General features: G+C 39.2%; 1 protein-coding gene across 7 annotated transcripts in view; it reads left to right on the plus strand.

The window, feature by feature from the left end:
• The first annotated feature begins 1173 nt into the window (after positions 1-1173).
• LOC121443314 (ectodysplasin-A-like) overlaps positions 1174-19866 on the plus strand; it is a 375654-nt gene continuing 356961 nt past the window's right edge. For all 7 annotated transcript variants that reach the window (XM_041645022.1, XM_041645025.1, XM_041645029.1 and 4 more), the window contains exon 1: positions 1174-1661. In XM_041645022.1, the coding sequence (XP_041500956.1) occupies positions 1266-1661 (396 nt within the window). In that variant the 5' untranslated portion in view covers positions 1174-1265. The remainder of the gene's footprint in view (positions 1662-19866) is intronic.

Consider the following 19866-nt stretch of genomic DNA (forward strand, 5'->3'; position numbering starts at 1 on the left):
TGCAGTTGCAGCATGTACATCTGGAACATTTGGCTGACTTGTTGAACTTCCCCCAGGGAGTACTCCAGGGGAAGCATGGGAAGGGTGGAGAGGCCAGAACAGTTGCCTGCAAGTAGAGATGCCAATAGTGTCTGGCCATTCTGTGGACCACCCTTGTAAAAATTCACCTCGCCGTGACCCTCAGTTTCCCCACCTGCTTCTTGAAGGCTCATGCTCGTTCAAAACTTCCACAGCCCTAAAGGAAGATAAACTATTGGCTGTGGGTTTTCTCACACAGCACTTTCCGCATTGTGAGAGGGATCAATGCATATCTGTTGAACGGATTACTCTGTCAAGAAATCCTAGGAAACGGTTTACACTCTTCGATGGACAGCATCACTTCAGCTCCACTTGGCACTAGTCACTTGGCAGTAGGCCTTGACTGTGCCCCCAGACTCACTCTGGGAGTGAGACCACCTGATTCCCAGTCTGCTTGGCTCCCAGGCTCCTAGGTCTCCTTTTCTTCTGGCGAGCCATTGAATTGCAAACACAGCAGGCATGGTTTCATTCCAAACCCTGAACTGTTTTAATTAGTTTAACGTCTGTTAAACGCTTTGAAGATGGAAAGCAACAGATAAGTACTGGATGATGTTATTAACAACTGCAGTTAATTGCAAACATTTCTATTAATGCTAGTTTCTGCCTCCTTTTCTTTGCTCCACGTCCTTTCCAAGGTTCCCAAATTCTTCTCAGCCTCCCCCCCCCCCCCCCCCCCGCCCTCTCCCCATAGCAGCGCTGAAGGGTTAAAGCGGGGTGGAGTCCAGAGATGAACGACAGAGGCAGTCACCAACTGCAATGGGGCAAGCGGGAAGAGCTGGGTGGGGCTGCTAGGCAGAGGTGAACCCCCACGCCCCCAGGCCCCGCCCCACGGCTGGAGGCCCGAGTGGAACGGCAGGGGGCGGGGCGCCCGGGCTTGGCGGGCCCATGGTTGGGCGTCCCGGCCGCCCCTTGAGGCATGGGGCGGGGTAGGTGAGGACCTCCTCCCTCATTCCCTCTCGGGCCGCGCTTCCCCTCTCTCCCGCCCCTCCTCCTCCCTTTCCCACCCCTCGGAGTGGAGCTGCACGTGCGGCTGCTCCCTGTTCTGTCCCGCCCAGCCACCGTCGCTCAGGAACGGTCCCTGAAGCCCCCAGCCGATGGCAGGACAGTAACCGCCTGTCAGGGGTCGCGAAGGGCTGAGGCAGAGGCAGAGGCTCCCGGGCCTCAGATAGTGGCCGTCTCTGGAGGCCATGGGCTACCCTGAGGTAGAGCGCAGGGAACCCCTGCCTGCAGCAGCGCCAAGGGAGCGGGGCAGCCAGGGCTGCGGCTGTCGCGGGGCCCCTGCTCGGGTGGGCGAAGGGAACAGCTGCAGGCTCTTCCTGGGTTTCTTTGGCCTTTCGCTGGCCCTCCACCTGCTGACGCTCTGTTGCTACCTAGAGTTGCGGTCCGAATTGCGGCGGGAACGGGGAACCGAGTCCCGCCTCGGCGGCCCGGGTGCTCCTGGCACCTCTGGCACCCTAAGCAGCCCTGGGAGCCTCGACCCCGTGGGTCCCATCACCGGCCACCTCGGGCAGCCTTCCTTTCCGCAGCAGCCTTTGGAAGCGGGAGAAGATCCACTCCCCCCTGACTCCCAGGACCGGCACCAGGTGAGTCACCTAGGAGGGGCGGTGGCCTCGGAGGCCCCCTCCCCTGCTAGGTTGGGCGGGGGCCTGCGCCGCAGGGCTCGGGGGACTCTGCCACCTGGAGCCAAGTTACAGGGCAGGACCTGGGAGTGGGCCGGAGAGTTTGGGAGAGGTTGTCCCGGGCAGGTTGTCCTCAGTTCCTGGCTTGGCTCATTCAGACCCTCTCGGGTCCCATGGACTTGGATAGGCCGGGCTGCATGCGCCGCCCCCCGGGGGGGTGTGGGCTGCTTCGGGGAAAAGTTGGCTGGCCTCGCACCCGGGCCGGCGGAGAGGTGCCTGCGCCGCCCCCGTGGCCGGCTAACGGCGAGCAGCTTGGCCCCTGGTGCCCCTGGTGAGGTTCCCTGCCCGCGGTGCTTGTTTCTTCGTGTCCCGAGCTGATGCCAGCCCTAGCAGGCTCCTCTTTGGAGTTGGAGCTGTAAACAGCTGTAATAACTGTTCCACGCCCGTTGAAACAACTTTTAACCGTACTTTGAGCGCCGGGTTCTTGTGCGCTGACCAGAACGTGAGCTTTTTCACACTTACCTGCAATTTGAGACTGATTGTCCTCGGCGTTCTAGTGAGGATCAGCGCCCCTGAGGAATTCTGGTAGAAATATGCCGTCTTGCTAGACAACTTCTGAACAGCAGTTTTAAAAAATCTATGGAAATAAAACTCACCCTTTGCATGCCGGTTCTGACGCTCTTGTTGATGGACTGGGTGCAGTGGGTGTGAAGAGTTTTCACCATCGCTAGCTTCAGAACAGGAAGTTGGATTTTTGTTTTGTTGTGGATGTTCTTTAGAGTGTTTGTATCCCTTTCAAGCAAACCATTAGCTTGATTGTTTTCGGAACTTTTTTTTTTCAAGTAAATTCAGCGTACTTGATGCTAAGTATTCTCGTGGTTGCCAAAGTTGTCTTCCATGTGTGTGACTCTTAGGCAGAGCAGCCAAGGACCTTTTTGAGGTGGTTAAAGACTGGTGGTTAGTTTGTACCTTTTTTTTTTTTTTTGAGAAAACGACGAGTTGCATAAGTAAGGTACTGGAGGTGACACATAGAAGCGGCTGTATTTGGTGCTACATCCATAATCATTGTCCCAACTCTTTAAACATTATTCATGCTACTTTGACCTTCAAAGTTGTACACTTTAGAGCTGTCACCTTCATGACAATGCGCTGTCAGGACTGACACTTTTCTTATTTCCAATGTGCTTTGTAAAGTTGCCCCAGCCCTAAAATGCCTTTCACACACACTCCAGCTTATATAACAGCTTATCAAAGAAGAGAAGCTGCAGGCGTGCTTCTCATACGTGAGACTTTAAACACTGTGGCCAGATGAAAATTAATTACCACTCTGGGTCTTTTCTTTATCTCCCCCCTTCTCATCCCCAGTAGAAATACTTAGCAGCTGCACATTAATATTCTGTAAAAAGTATCAGCGAATTCAACTTCTATACTCAAATGGTGGTCAAAGATTTTTGGCATTTAGGGAGGACCTTCATGTTTGTAGGTGGGGGATCAGCGGGACGGCTGTATTCTAGAGCTTTCTGTGATCATGGGACTCTCAGAGCTTTGTGACGACGTCTAGTTGCTTACACTTGTGCAGCACTGAAGTACGTAGGTGTTTCAACACAGCTTCTTCTCGCCTGTCCTTCAGTCTGCGGGCTCTCAATTATGACTCAAGGAAGGACTCTAGAAATCATTGAAGGTGTATGTATAACACACAAGAATTTAAAAAAGGATGCAGAAGGAATTAAGGACATAAAGTAGGAAGATCAGCAAATTTCTGCAAGGGAGGTGTTAGAAAAGTAGGGGCACAGTTGCTGTTCATAAAGAGTGAGAGGGTAGCATCTGGAATCATGAACCGTGTCTAGTTGAAGGAGTTAAGGACCTGTATCTGGATCCTTAGTAAAGATTAGCTTAAGAGCTAGAGATACACCAGTAGTGTCTGAATTTGATAACAAATAATTAAAAGCATTAAAATCATTGGATCACACTATAGAGAAAATGGTCTGGTCATGATTATGTTCCTCATATGTCAAAAACATGGTGGAAAATCTCAGGAATGTGTCAACAACAAAACAAAACATTTTTCTATGAAGATGATCAAAAATTCATTTTTGTCTGCAATCAGACAGAAAATTCTGGTGGCTGTTTCTCAAGAAAAAGCTAACAGCGGATTGATGAAAGTCTCCAGAAACCCAATTAAATTGATCAAAAGGGGGAGAGAGATGAATATGGTCAGTGTGTTGGTGTAATTTAATGATCTAAGCTGAATAAATAAAAATTTCTCTGTTAGGTACAGTGTTAAGTACTAGAGGTCTTTTAATGTTGAGAGAGATAAATAAAGGTATCATCTCATAATCTAAATTACAGGCAGATCAATAGGAGTTTATTCAGGACAGTTGGCGGTGTTTGAGGTGCAGTCCCTATTATTTGAGGTGATATCATAGAAGTCAGCTTTAATCTTCTTTGGACATTTTGGGTATAACTAGATACATCATTAGCATACCAACATTTGATATGCCTACTAACTAACAATCATTCTAGGAGATTCATGCTGACCATAACAGAGCCCACAAATTATGGAATCTTGATAAGTTGTTTATGGTTTTTAAGTGCAGACTTTTCAATGAGTTCTTTAAGGCTTTTGAACTGATTTCATGAAATCCCTCTCATTTCCACTCTCACTAATTTTATTCCTGGAAGTCACCCACCATAATCTCTTTGGGGATTATTCTGTAGTTGTTACGATTTTCACTTTAAGACATCTACCTTTACATTAAAAGTCATCAGAAATCTACCTTCTGTATTGTCTTTATGATTCCTAACAGCACTAATTATAGCTAAGTAGAAAATAGTTGTTGAACTGAATTATCTGGGGACTTGGGTAACAGTTATATAAAACAAAGGCATTTTATAAAACAGGCCTGTTTCTTTCTGGTCCTGTTAAGTATGTGAACTGTCAGTTTTACTTAAGTAAATAGTTCTATTGGTAATATTTCACTGGTTTCTAAAATAATTAGAAAGTGAAGTTGAAAAGAGAAATCCTAACCATGTGATCCATTTCCTAGCTTCCCACTTTCCCTCTAAGATGGTACTAAAAGCTTTTTGTAGTACATTGTTTGATATTTTATTTGCTTTTAGGTTTCATCTTCTCTCTTAGATCTTGTGAAAATGATCTGTAATTTATCTGTAACTACCTTAGAGAGAAGATCTCCTTATACTAGAGAATTTCTGAAGCGATTTTAATTTCCAAGAATATTACCAAGAAAAGCCTTGTGCCTTTGTCTATAAGGCAGCCACTGTAGAGAACCATCTTTGTCTGACTCCTCTGTAAATACCCAGCACTTACTTCATTTCTATTCTTTTCCTTTATTTTTATTAACATATAATACAAATACAGAAAAATATACACATCATAATTGTGCCAATTGATGAAATATTACAAAGTGAGCACACTCATATTGCTTGCATCTAAGTCAAGAAATAAAATATTTTTAACATCCTGAAAACCCTTAATTGTGTCCATCTTTATCACTATATCATCCTCACTCTCCAAAGATGATGAATGTCCTGACTTCTATACCAGAAATAATTCTGTTTATTTTGAACTGTACATAAATGAAATCAGATAAATGTATTCTTTTGAGTTTTGTGGGTTTTTGGTTAACACTACATTTGTGATAACCATACTGTTGCAGACAGAGAGATTTTTAATTTATATTTTTGTATATTTTGTTGCTGATATACATAATAATTTATAAATTCCTTTTAGTAATAAATATGTAGATTATTTCCAGTTTGGAGTTATTGTGAATAATGATGTTTCATATAATTTATGTATGTATTTTGGTTCCAATTATTAGAATTGCCATTGAAGATATACCTAGGATTAGTTTCTATGCAATGGAAAATACATACTTGGAAATTATTGATGACAGTTTTTCTAAGTTATTGTCAACTTTTATTCTCACCAGCAATGTATGAAAATGGCAGTTTTTCTATTACTTTGCAATTACAGCCATTCTGGTGAGTGAGTATTTAGTGATATCTTGTTATTGTATGTGATATTGTTGGGGCTGGAGCCCAAGACTTCAGGTATTCTAGGTAAGTAGTCTACATACTTAGGTAGCTTTATCTTAGGATTTTAATGGATTCTTCTCAGAAGACTGATGAAGTTGTGTTCCTTATCACATGTATTATCAGTTTGGGTATCTTTATGAAGTAATTTTCCATCTTTTTGCCTATTTTACTGTCAAATTGCCCTATTCTTATATAATTAAAAACATGATCTTTTTATTTTTATTTATGTGTATGTGTGCTTGTGTATATGTGGGGGGCATGTGAGTGCAGATTTCTGCAGAGACCAACAGAGGGCTCTGGATTCACAGGAGCCGGAGTTGTAGGCAGTTATTAGACTCCTGCCATGGGTGTTTCAAACCAAACTCATCTATTCTGCAGGAGCAATACACACTCTTAACTGCTGAGCCACCTCTGTAGCCCTAGAAATATTTATTTACCTTGAAGTGAGTTATTCTTATAATTTGAAAAACAGCCCCAAATTTGGGGCCTACTTTTATATTTATTGATGAATAGAAGGTTTTAATTTTAATTTATCAAAAATTCTTAATATTTACTTTCATGAATAGTGTTTTATATTCTGTTTAAGAAGTATTTTTCCAGGGCTGAAGCTCTCTTTTACACACACACACACACACACACACACACACGCAGACACACACAGACACACACACACACATGCAAGCCACCCAAAACAATTTTTTAAAAAAAGAAGTATTTGCTGACTTTGAAATCATTAGACATGCCCATATATTATCATTTAGAAGTTTTGTCTTTGTGCCAGCCACAGATTTACAAACCACCTGGGAGAGATCAGGCTCTATAATTTTCCATATAAGTATCCAACTGATTTAGTCCTTTTTATTAAAAGGACTTTTTCTACTTTTCTACATTCTTACTTTTTCATCCATTCATTGTTTATATACACCCCAAATTGTTTTTGAACTGTTTATTTTAGTCTGTTGATCCGTTTCTCATCAGTCTGTTTTCTGTTGCTATAACAAAATAATTGAGGCTAGATACTTGAAAGCAAAAGAGATTACTTAGGTCATTTAGGGGATTCAGAAAACATCCATTCAGCTTTAGTGAGGGTACTCTTGACTGGATAGAAAAATGGTGGAGAGAGAAATAAAAGTGCAGAAAAGTGAAAAATTGCATGGGTCCGCCTCACCTCATTCATAGCAGCCTATACCTTTGAGAACTAATGTACTGTGTAAGAAAAAGACGAATCCTTTCAGAAGGAAGTGCCTTCAGTGGTCTTGCACTGAGGCTTCCGCCGGCCTCTTAAAAGTCTTGCCTTATCAACAGTGCGACTCTGGAGCTAAACATCCATCACATGAATCCTTGGGGGTACAAAACCATAACAATAACCTGTAATAAGCTTTTAATATCTGGGAAAGCAAGTCCTTCCTACTTGTTCATATGCTTTAAAACCATCCACTCTTATCGTTCACATTTTCACATGCATTTTAGAATCAGCTTTTTTACATGTCTCAATTAAAGAGAAATCTCTTAGAATTTTTATTGCAATTACATTGAATTTAAGAATTGTGTTAGTTAAGGTTTCGTTTCTATTGCCATGATAAAATCCCATGACAAGACAACTTGTGAAGAGTTTAAAGGAGCTCACAGTTCCAGAGGGTTAGTGTTTGTGGTGGAGTGAGGTGTGGCTACAGGCAACCAGAGCAGCACTTCAGAGTTTGCATTTTGATCCACTAGCAGGAAACACAGAACATGGGGAACAGTGAAAGTCTTTTGGAACCTCAAGCTCTGCCCTTGTAACATACCTCCTCTAACAAGGCCATACCTCTTCATCCTTCCCAAAGAATTACAGCAACTAGGGACCGAGTATTCAAGCATATTTTGATTATATTCTTATTCACCACATAAAACCCAATTTAGGAGGTCACATCTTCCAGTTCAGGAGCATGTTAATTCTTGTTTAATATTCCTAGCAATATTTTTTCTTTCTTTTTCTTTTTGAGATAGGACTTCTATGTGTAGCCCTGCTTGTCCTGGAACTGTAGACCAGGCTTGCCTGGAATTCACAAAGATCTGCCTGCCTCGGCTTCCTGAGTGCTGGGATTAAAGGCTTGCACCACCACTGCCTAGCCTTACTTTTTAAAAAATTTAATAGTGAGAGGATTTCCAAGGTATGTTTTTAAATGTCATTATATATGTTATGGTGGATGCTGTGGTTCACTAAGTAAATTCCACTCCAGAAATGCAGGATTTATGCCCTCAAGTATCAAGAGAACTTTCAGGAGGCAGAGTTCTGCTGAGAATTGTCTTTTGATGAATTTTTTTCAATCAAGGAGAAACTTCCTTCCAGGGCTGCCTGCATCTAATGAATAACCAGTGCGGAGCTATAAATCACTTCCCGTTTCTTCCAAATTGGGAAAACATTGAAGAGTCATATACCAGCCATACCAGCTCAAGAGCTCAATAGAAATTTGGTTAGGGCAACTTGGTGATTGGGTTTTTTCCTTGTCTTACACATATGTTGATCCCCAAAACACTATTGATGGAGGAAGGTCATTGGTTAATAAAGAAACTGTCTTGGCCCATTTGATAGGCCAGCCCTTAAGTGGGTGGAATAGTCAGAACAGAATGCTGGGAGGAAGTGAGGCAGATGCCATGCCTCTCCTCTCTAGGGCAGACGCGATGAAGCTCCAGCCCAAGATGGAGGTAGGTGAAGGGGAAATGATGCAGGAACGCAGCCCGCAGCTCCTTCTACACACTATCTAATAAAAATCCTGCATCGTAATTTTTCAATTGACTTTGTAGGAAACCCAATGTGGGGCTACATAATTTTTAATTTTTGTGATTATAATATATATTATAATATAATCGCATCATTTCCCCTTCACCTACCTCCATCCAGACCCTCTCATGTAGCTTCCCTTGCTTTCTTTCAAATTCATGACCTTTTTTCTTTTAATTGCTTTAAGTTTAATTTTAATTGCTTCTTGCTGATGTTTAAAAGTATGGTTTAATTTTATGAATTAAGTTTGTATCCAGCAGTTTGCTGAACTAGCTTATTGATACCAATAATTTATTTGCATGTTCTTTTGGATTTTCTACATGTCTATCAAAAAGTTTATGAAAAATATTTTAAATTTTTTATTCTTTTCCTTTTTAATCTATATACCTTTGCCAATTATTCCTGGGCATGGGGCTTGCCCTGTAATGTGGTTGATATGTCCATTGACACTCCATTGAAGAAAACTGACTTTCCCTTTGCAAGCAGACATCAATTGCAATTAGCTTCTTGGTTGGGGTTGAGACCCAGAGTTCTCATTGTCCTCTCAGTGTGGGGACCCTGTCTGACTAGAACCTGTCCAGATCTTGGGAATGCTTTCACAGTCTCTTTGAGTCCATCTGTGTATCAGCCCTGTTGTGTCTGGAAGATACTGTTTTTTTTTTTTAATGTTATCTATCTCATCTGGCTTTTACAATGTTTCCTCTTGTTTGTCTGGCCAAATTTTCACTTTTTTGCTGTTTTCTTGTTTTCCTTATTTATCTGTCTATCCACCCATCCATCCATTTATTCTTCTCTCATATATTACATCTCAATTACAGTTTCCTCTCCCTCTTGTCCTCCCAGTCTCCCATTCCCCAGATCCACTCCTCCTCTGTTTCCCTTCAGAAAAGAGCAGGACTCCCAGGAATATCAACCAAACATGACATAACAAGTTACAGTAAGACTAGGCAGAAACCCTTATATCAAAGTTGGGTGAGGCACCCCACTAAGAGAGAGGAAAAGGGTCCCCAAAGCAGGCAGAAAAGTCCTAGATATCCCCTACTCCCACTGTTAAGAATTCCACCAGAACAGCAAGATATACATCCATATCATATATGTACAGGACGTGGTACAGACCCACACAGGATCCATGATTGTCAAATCAGCCTCTGTGAGCTCCTGTGAGCACAGGTTAGTTAATTCTGTGGGTTTTCTTGTGATGTTCTTTGACCCTTCTGGCTCCTACAATTCTTCCTCCCTCTCTTCTGTGAAATTCCCTCAGCTCTGCCTGTTTGACTGTCGGTCTCTGCATCTGCTCCCATCAGTTGCTGGAGCCTCTCTAATGATTATGCTAGATTCCAGTCTAAGTATAGCAGAGTGTCATTAGGAATCACACACACACACACACACGCACACACACACACACACACACAGAGAGAGAGAGAGAGAGAGAGAGAGAGAGAATATGAAATTGAGTGGGGAGGGAGGTGGGGATCTGGGAGGAGTTGGGGGAAGGGATGAATATGATCCAAATATATTGTGTGAAAGAAACTTTCAAAATTAATTTTTTTATATTTTTTATATAGTTATATTGGCTATAACTTTGAGACTAATGAATGGAAGTAGTAATAGCAGACATCCTTGTTCACTTCTGAACATTGGAGGAAAACTTTCATTTTACTGTTTGTCATATGTTTTATTATTATTGTTAGTTTAAAAAATATTCATCAACTTTAGAATTTTCTTCTAGTTTTCAAAGGTTTCTGAATAACATAAGGAATTACATCGTTGTATTCCATGGTTTTCTTTTATATATTGAATTAGTAACAGAATTTTTCTCCCTTATTCTATTAATATGGTATGAGCCAACCTTATTCCCCTTAGGATACAGCCTCTTTAGTTCGAATGTGCTGTCCAGTTCATATCTATCTGGAATTATTCTACTAACATTTCATTTAGAACCTTTGATTTTTATGAGTGAGAGAGATTAGCATGCAACTTTCTCTCATCAAGTTTGGCTATTAAAGTTATTTTATGCTGTCATTACTATTTTGTTTGTTTTATTTGTTGCTTACAATCATTCGTGTAACATTGGTAACATTTTTTTCTTAGCTGTTTGGAAGAATTCATGAAGTCATTTTGCCCTAGGGAAGGTTAAATTGTGTTTGGTATCCTAATAAATATAGGACATTCAGACAATAGCTAACAAAAAAATAAAGTACTTAGAAATAACTTTAGCCAGGAGTGTCAGAGACCTGAACAATTAAAACTATAAAACAATGCTGAAATAATTGAAGAAAACAAAAATAAAATATATTCCATATCTATGTATGGGAAGAAGAAAAAATTGGCGAAATGCCCTTACTGTTCAAAGAAAATTGCCAGTTCAGTGAAAACCCCATCAAGATTCCAGTGACACAATCTTGGTGTGTTGTCTCACAATAACTCTAGCACTTGAGAGACAAAGGCAGAAGGATTATGAGTTCAAGGGTAGCCTTGAACACAGTGAGTTCTTATCTCAAAAAAGTTAAACAACAGCAACATAATTCAATGGCATTTGTCACAGAAATAGAAATTCTGAAATTTATAGGGAACCACAGAATATTTCAATCTACTTCTATTATCAATTGTATATCTTATTTTTGTATGTTTGTATATATATATATGCATATACACACTTATTACACTCACACACACAAATGTTTTGAGGCCTCAGTTGTTTTTATTCAGATAGGATTTATATTTCTGGAAGTTGGCCTCAGGTGCTAGCAATCCTATGTCAGCTTAATCCACCATGATATTGAAATCATCTGAAACTAGCTTTCTGTCCAAATGAAAGTTGATTTACTATTCTTTTAAACTATTGTTCTAATTCAGAACCTAAAGATTGGTGCTTTTTCCTGAGTTCTTGTTCCTAGAAGGGTCATGAATTTCAGTTTCTTTTCTTCTTTTTTTCTGCTGACTCTATGTTCAGTCTTTTAATAGTATTACATATTCATGGTGTCTCTTCACAGCATTCGAAGCCCTAAGACAGTGGTACACAAATGTGGAGATATAACTGTTGAGCAGGTCAGAGAGAATTCCTGCACTCATGGAATTTTGAGTCAAGTGACTAAGCTGGAAGAATTCAGTTTGATGATGAAGCAAGCAGTAGGGGTAATCTTACTGCTTGAATTATTTGGAACATATGATAACTTTGAACAAAAAAGTTGAACACCTGGAACAAACTTTTGGAATCAGGGGACATTTTCTTGACAAAGCATCTTCTGAATTTAAAACTGAAAAAAATTATCTGGATAATTTAGTTTTTAGTAATAATAGGAACTGAATATGCAAAGGCTTGGAGGTGAGAGAGAACATGGCATGTTTAAGGAATGAAAAAATCTATTATTTATAAAGCCATAGTTATCAATCCATTATGGGGCTGGCATAAGGATAGACATTATAGGTTAATGGAACAGAATTGAGAACCCTTACGTTATAACCAATTTGTTTTTGAAAAAAATAAAAACTCAAAACAAAACAAGACAGTTCACTGGAGTATAAGATTCCCTAATCAACTAATGGTGCTGGAAAAATCATATAGCCACATTTTAAAAAAGGGTGAACTTTATAAAATAGAACAAATTCACCTAAATAGACATTTCTCCAAAACAGACAGATGCCTATTAGTTTTATGAAAATAAATATAGGAGTATCACTAGTCACAAGGAAATGCAAATTAAAACTACCATTAGAGACTAGTTCTCCTCAGTAAGAATGCCTAATATCAACAACAAAGACTAAAGATAATGTATTTGAGGATGTTGAGAAAAAAAAACCTTTTCATACACTATTGGTTAAATGTATGTATATGTATGTGTATATATACACACACACATATATGCCATATCAAATGATGTGGAAATGTTTCTGTGTCAAAAGTTTCAAACAGAGCTGTCATATGATTTAGCAGTCCTACTACTGGATATATGTTTTAGTTTGAATATGAAATGTCATCCATAGGCTCATGTTTGAATACTCAGTCACCAGCTGGTGGAGCTGTTTCAGAAGGTTGTGGAACATTTGGGACATAGTCTTGCTAGAAGAAATGAGTCACTAGACAGACTTTGAGGTTTTTCAACCTAGCTTGGCTTCTAATTTACTCTCTGCTTCTGTAGTGTGATTATTCAATGTGAGGAGGCAGCCTCCTCCTGCTGCTTGCCTTCCCTGCCATGGTGGAATGTATTCCCTTGAACTGTAATCCAAAGTCAACTGTTTTTCATCTCTAAAGTTGCTTCTTGTCAGGCATTTTGTCACAACAGGGAGAAAACTGTCATGTACTGTGTATGTCCAATGGAAATGAAGTCAGTCTTTGGAAGAGACAGCTGGCCTCCTCATGTTTATTGTAGCACTCTCAGACATAGCTAACAAATGGAAATAACCTATGTACTCATCAGTTTAGGTGCTGAATGGGTATGAAAATACAGCCAGGTATGCTGATGGTACCTGTAGTCACAGTACCCAGAAGAATGAGGCAGAATGACTGGAAGCTCAAGACCAGCCTGGAAACAAACAAGCAACCCACAAAATGAAATAAAACAGAAAATTGTTACACATTCATAATGGAATACTAGTCAAGCATAAAAACAATGAAATTCAGTTATCTGTGACAGTATAAATGGAGCTGGAAATCATTTTGAATTTTTAAATTTCATTGAATTAAATGAAAAAAGGTCAGACACAGAAAGACAAGTATGTATGATCTCCTTCACATATGGAATAAAAAGTTATTGTATAGACTCTAAGAGTAGATTAGAATGGTGGTTACCAGATGGTGGGGAATAAGTGAGGAGTAGGGAGGATTGATGGGGAATAAATTGATCAATATGTATTAAATTATAGTTATCTGGAAAAAGATGATCTGTTATACTGTTGCAGAGTAGAATGACCATAGATAATGTATGTTTCAAAAAGTTGAAGAAATTATTTTGTATAAAGGCTTCTATTCTAGGCCCTCTACATAAATGCTGTGGTTGTGTAGCTTGGTGTTTTGTGGGACTCCAAACAGTGGGAATAGGGGGTGTCTCTGACAGTTTTGCCTACTCATGGGACCCTTTACCTCTTATTAGGCTGCCTCACCTAGCCTTGATGTGAGGGTTTGTGCCTACTCTTACTGTAAATTGTCATGCCATGTTTAGTTGACATCCTTGGGAGGCCTGCTCTTTTTTTGAAGGAAAAGAAGGATGAATGGATCTGTGGGGAGAGGGAGGGTAATGGGAGGGCTGGAAGGAGAGGAAGGAGGGGAAACTGCATTTGGGATGTAATATATGAGAAGAGAATAAATAAGAAAGAATAGATTTTATATTTTTCACTATAAAGAGTAATAGTTGGTTGAAGAGATAGATGTGTTTAACCTGATTTAATCATCATGCCTTGGGTACCCTGGTTTCTCTTTATTCACATACATCTTTTTCCTTTTACATTCACTCTATAATGCATACATATATTAAAACATTATGCAGTGCACCATTAATATGTATGCATTTTGTTTATTCTATCAATTAAAAAGTCTTAAAAGCCATGAATTAAAGAAAAGAGTAAATGTAGACATGTACTATACAACGACCCTTAATTAACTTTAAATAGACTTACATTTAAATGCCAGAACAACATTTTTAAAGAAAACAGAAATTTTATTGACCTAAGATTGGGAAAATAGTTCTTAGACATAGAACCAAATACATAATCCAACAACAACTCAAATAAGTGAATTGCGTTTTTTTAAAAAAAAAACTCTTATTTTACTAAAGAAAACTTTTTAAAAATGAAAAGAAATATGAGAGTAGGAGAAAAGGTTTGCAAAAGAGGCCTCTTGAAATGCAATAAATAAGAAGACAAATAGGGAAAAGATACATATATTTATCAAAGGAGAGGCACAAATGTCCAAAGCAACACAAAAATCTGCTCAACACTTATCAATCATGTATATACAAATCAAAACCACATTGAGGTGTAATTTTATACCTATTAGAATGACTATTATGAGAAAGATAGTAAACAATGGAGATGTGGAGAATGGGAATGCTCATACATTGCTGGTGGGGATGTTAAATGATATAGTGGTTTTTGGAAAATGGGTTTTCAGCCTCTTAATAAATTAACACAGAATTACTTATTGCATTATGACCCAATTCTACTTGTATGCATGTGCCCAAAAGAATTGAAAACGTCTGTTCACACAAAAACCTCTATAGGAATGTTCACAGTGAGTGGCATTATTCATAATTTTTAAAAAAATGGAAACAACCCAAATATCTGATGAATAAACAAATGTGGCATAAAATTCCAATAGAATATATTTCAGCCATAAAAAGGAATGAAGTTTGAATATGTGCTACTACATGATAGGATCTCAGAAATATTATGTTAAGTGAAAAGAGCCAGTCACAAAACCCACATTTATATTGTATAATTCTATTTGTATGAAATGTCCAGAATAGGCAAATATGTGGATTCAAAAATTAGATTAGTGAGTGTATGTGGTGAGTGGTAGAAAAGATTCACTAAATGTGAGCATGAGGGCACTTACTGTGGGGATGTCAATGTTTCACAATTGATTTTACCATGACTAAGGCAGTAGTTGTGTGGGGCTTTAAAGAAAATGATGCAAGAGCTATCATAAAATTACACAGTTCAGTATAGTTGCTACAAAAATGAGTGAATTGTATAGTATATGAATTGTATCTAGATGCATCTGTTATTCTAAAGATGCATAAAATAAAAGTAATGGACAAATAAATAAGAGATGATAGTTTTTTTGGTATTTATCTTTACATGAAGAGAATCATCAAGATTTTTCATTCCAAATACTCCAAACTTTTTCCATAATAGATGTGTTCAGGATTCCAGCCCGGAATAAACTCAACCAGAAGCATCAGGGATGTCAGGCTAGTAATGTTTAATATGAAAAGGCTGTACTGTCGATTCTGGTGTGCACTTCAGAGAAAGAAATCTTTAATTTGTGGGATTTAAGTGAGTTAGTGTGGACAGAATCTAGCATATACAAATAGCCATCTGTGGTTTGAATATCCCCCTCTAAGACCCATGTTGAAATTTAATTACCATTGTAACAATATTATGAGGTGGGACCTTTAAGTGGTTATTAGTCAATGAAGCCACATGAATGAATGTGTGCTATTATCATAGAAGTGGGTCAGGAGTCGAGGGAGTAGGCTCCCAATTAATATCCATCTGTTACACTTTCAATTGATCTTCTATCTTCCTTCAGAACTATGAGAAATAAAGTTCTTTCCTTTCTGTTTATGCTTGTTTCTTTGAAACGGAGTCTCATGCAGCCCAGGTTGGCCTCAAACTTATTTGGTACCTGAGGATAAAGCATTCACTACCATCCAAGCTTTGGCTTCTACCTCTTAAGTGCTAGGGTTATAGGCATGCAACACCATGCCTGGCTTAATAAATTTACTTACTTTATAAATTACCCAATTTGTGGTATTCTTTTATAGCAGCACAAAACAGACTGCGATAGGGTCCAGCTAATTACTTACACTACAGTGGGCAGTAATTAATTCTGACTCACAATTGTTATCTCTTTCTTCCTCTTCTGCCCTCTCCATTACTCCCTTTTCCTCTATATCTGTCTTTTAGTCTTACTCTTTAGTCTTTCTGTTAGAGATAGTGGAATTGTCTCAGACCCTACTTAGAACTTTTTCAGACTTCTAGGTTTAATATATATCATAGAGATGAATGTGAATGTCATTTTCAATCTAAGGTGTGTATTAGTGTGAGGTGTGTATTAGTGTTGGAGAACTTTTGTAAAACCTTCCTATGTGTGGCCACATCTAGTCCCACATCTTCAGAATGTTTAGTCTACCCATGGCTTCTTATGTAATGCTGGTGTTCATCTCAATTTTTTTTTTTTTGATTTTTCGAGACAGGGTTTCTCCGTAGCTTTTGGTTCCTGTCCTGGAACTAGCTCTTGTAGACCAGGCTGGCATCTCTATTTTTTGAATTGCTGCTCTAAAGGAAGAAAATAAAAGCAAGAGTGTAAACTAGATAGGAGTTGGTTTCCCATGCCTAACTCCAGTTCCCTTATTATTGGCTATTACACTTTTGTCATTTTTGTCACTAGTCTTACCACTGATGACCATTGACGCAGGAGCTTGTGTGGTAGCGAATGCTTAATGAACATACCATTTGGAAAATTTGTTAATGATTGTGTGTCTTTTAGGGAGAGAAGAATTAAATTTCAGTTGTCGTTTCCTAAGCCAGATGCTGGGACTATGTGCTTGTAATAACCGAAAGAAGGAGTAGTTCCCTGACTTTTGTGGCTTCCTAGGGATTCTCCTGCTGGTAGCTGTTGAAACCACTTTAAAATAATAGACTGCTGAGTAATTTTCCCCATGTACATCCACTTGTCAATGGGCCTGCACTGCAGAGATGAAGACAATTTTTATTGGTGTGATGTCGTATAGCATGGTTTGAAAGCAGACAGCCACAAAGAAATTGATTTTCAAAAGGAGATTACTGCTAAATTTTATTTTGTGGTTTGCAGATCTTTATTCTTTCAACCTGCCACACCATTGGCCTGCAAGGACAATAAAAATTTAAACAACAGTATATGTCTAGAAAAATTGCATGTTTCTAGAGAACTTTTAAAACTATTTTTTATTATCATGGGGGTGGTGGTATATCATAATGTAATGCATGTGTGTAGGCCAGAAGACAATCCTGTGAAGTCAGTTCTCTCTTTTTCCCCTTATGTTGGTCCTGGGAGTTGAACTCAGGTAACCAGGCCTTCATGGCAAATAATTTAATCTGCTGAGCCAGCCTGCTGGTCCTAGAGTCCTTTTAATATATAGTCTAAATTGTTAGGTGGCAAAACTGAGGGATTTTTCTGGAAGGATTGTTACACCTGCATTTAGACTCACGGGAAGGAGAACGGCAGATTTCAGGTGCTTCTCAATTTCAGTGAAGTAGGAAGGCAATACTTGTGGGGTTCTAGTTCTCAAAACTGATTTAGCTAGCAGAGTCAACCAAGAAGTATAAACTTCCTTTGTTTTTAATGACATCAGACAACCCTGTTAGGTGCATTAGTTTCTGCATGGATTTCCATCTGCTACCTCAAATTTAGTTAGCTAAATTGAATTCATCTCCAGTCTTCCCTTCTCCTACTGCACACACTAAATTTTAGAAAATTAAACCATGGTTTTATTTTTTCAGTAACTCAGGCATAAAATCTCAGATGCTTTTCATTTCTCCTTTTCCTTTGCTACTCATACTTAGCATTCTAGTTGCTAAATTGATTCATACTTTCTGATGCTGATTTACATTGTTTATGTCGTCTGCATCTAGTCTCTTTTATAATTCTGATTGTATTTGGTTTAGCTACTATTCAAGTTCTTTTTCCCAAATCTGTGATCCTTTTTCAGATTCTTATTTCTCATAGTAATTATGGACTAGTGAGTTACTTTGTTCTCTACTGCAACTTTTCATGCCACCCCTTCCTCAAATACCTTTGTTTTCCTCTCCATTGCCTATACAGAAAGCTTCAGTCTTTTTGCAAACATTCCTGAACAATCCTGATGCTCTCCTTGCTGCTTGCTGTCTACTTGAGTTCAATTTCATCTGGACAAATCCATGGTCATACCTCTTGCATTCTTGCCTGTATTTACCTATTTCCCAAAGCTGAATGCTCAACCTCTTTTTGGAGCCCTCAGTCTTTCAGAGCTCAGCTCAAATCTTATCTTTTTGATAGATTCATCCTTGTCCATTCATCCATCTCAACATTCTAAACCCTTCATTTGCCATTGTATTGAATTGCAGATTATCTTGTTTTCTCAATTAATTGAAAAGGGTTCTGAAGGCAGAGACTGAAGCAGTTCTTTATAAATTACAGCCACTTTATTACTGATTTTAGTAGAAACCTCTAGTTTTATGTAAATTGGTTTTCTTCCTCTGCATTCGTACCTCCATTGTTGTGTCATTTTTCTCATTAAAAAGTTCCTTTTGATGGTAGAATACTCCCATGTTTAAGGACAAATTTAAATATGCGACATTTTTTTCTGATCATTTAGCCCTTAGTAATATTTTTCTTTATTTTGTTTCAACTAAATCTGCATTTGTGAGACACCTGACACTATATCTGGCATTGGAAGAGCTAGAAAGGTAAAATTAATCCCTATCATTAGAGACAGGCTAAAATCTGAAGGGGACATTCTTAGCAGAGGAAGCAACACGATCAAAGACTTGAAGAGAGCAGTTTGGGTAAAAGCTTAGAACCCAGGATTTTATTTGATCGAGAACTATTTGTCATCTTGCAACAGCTCTGTGATAGTGTGCAACTGTATAATACAAAATCGTGCTTAATTTCCCATTTATTGATTACTCACCTTATGTTTTCTTTTCCCAGTGACACTGTACTTTTCATTATGGGAAAAAGTCTTGATGACTGGGGAAATCTAGGATTTCACAGCAGAAAACAAGACTGATCAAGACCTTTGAGTAGTGCCACGTGAAGATCAAACCATGTATGTTCTCTTTGGGGACTAGCTCGACATTTATTCTTACTAAATTAGATCCTTTAACCCACTGTTGCTAAATTTCCTTCCTGAGGGGGGACATGAACTGCATTTACTCCTCTTCCCAAGGTTCCAACAAGAAACTGAGACAGGAATCTATCAAAGTTCACTCTGATGGAACTATGCATTTATTGAGCTTTCTTACAGAGCCCAAATGATGGGTTACTTAGATGGATGCAGACATTCCTTCCCCACTGACCACAACTACAAAGCTTACAAAGCCTTACCAAGCAAGGCTTCCTAAAGCTACATGATGAAGCACCCCTTCCTTCCAGGCTTCCTTGACCTCTATATGCTCTAGCCCTTGTCCCCCAAGCCACTTGAAGCATTGGCAGATGGTAGGGTGCAATGGGATACTCACCTGAGAATCCAATGCCCTATCGTCCTATTCCAACCTTTGTGAGGAGAGAGAGAGAGAGAGAGAGAGAGAGAGAGAGAGACAGAGAGACACACAGAGAGAGATACGGGGGGCAGAGGGGCAGACACACACACACACACAGAGAGAGAGAGAGAGAGAGAGAGAGAGAGAGAGAGAGAGAAGAAAGAGAGAGAAGGGGGGATAATAAATTGGCAACCAGCCCATCTGGGATGATCTTTGGCAAGAAGGTGCAGCTGTATTCCCAAAGATGGTTGTTTTCTTGGCTCATAGGAAAGGACAGTCGCTCAGGACATACATTGCTCCAGTAATTAGCAAGTCTCTGGGTTTCCAGGTTCTTGTGCTTTAACAAAACCCCAGCTCAGGGTCAAGTTTTCTGTTTTGTTTCATCAATTCTACAGGATTGGAGAAAAT

The sequence above is a fragment of the Microtus oregoni genome, unplaced genomic scaffold (genome assembly GCF_018167655.1).
Source record: "Microtus oregoni isolate MIOR12 unplaced genomic scaffold, Mior012 000104F_ref0000108, whole genome shotgun sequence".
NCBI classification, from domain to species: Eukaryota; Metazoa; Chordata; class Mammalia; order Rodentia; family Cricetidae; genus Microtus; species Microtus oregoni.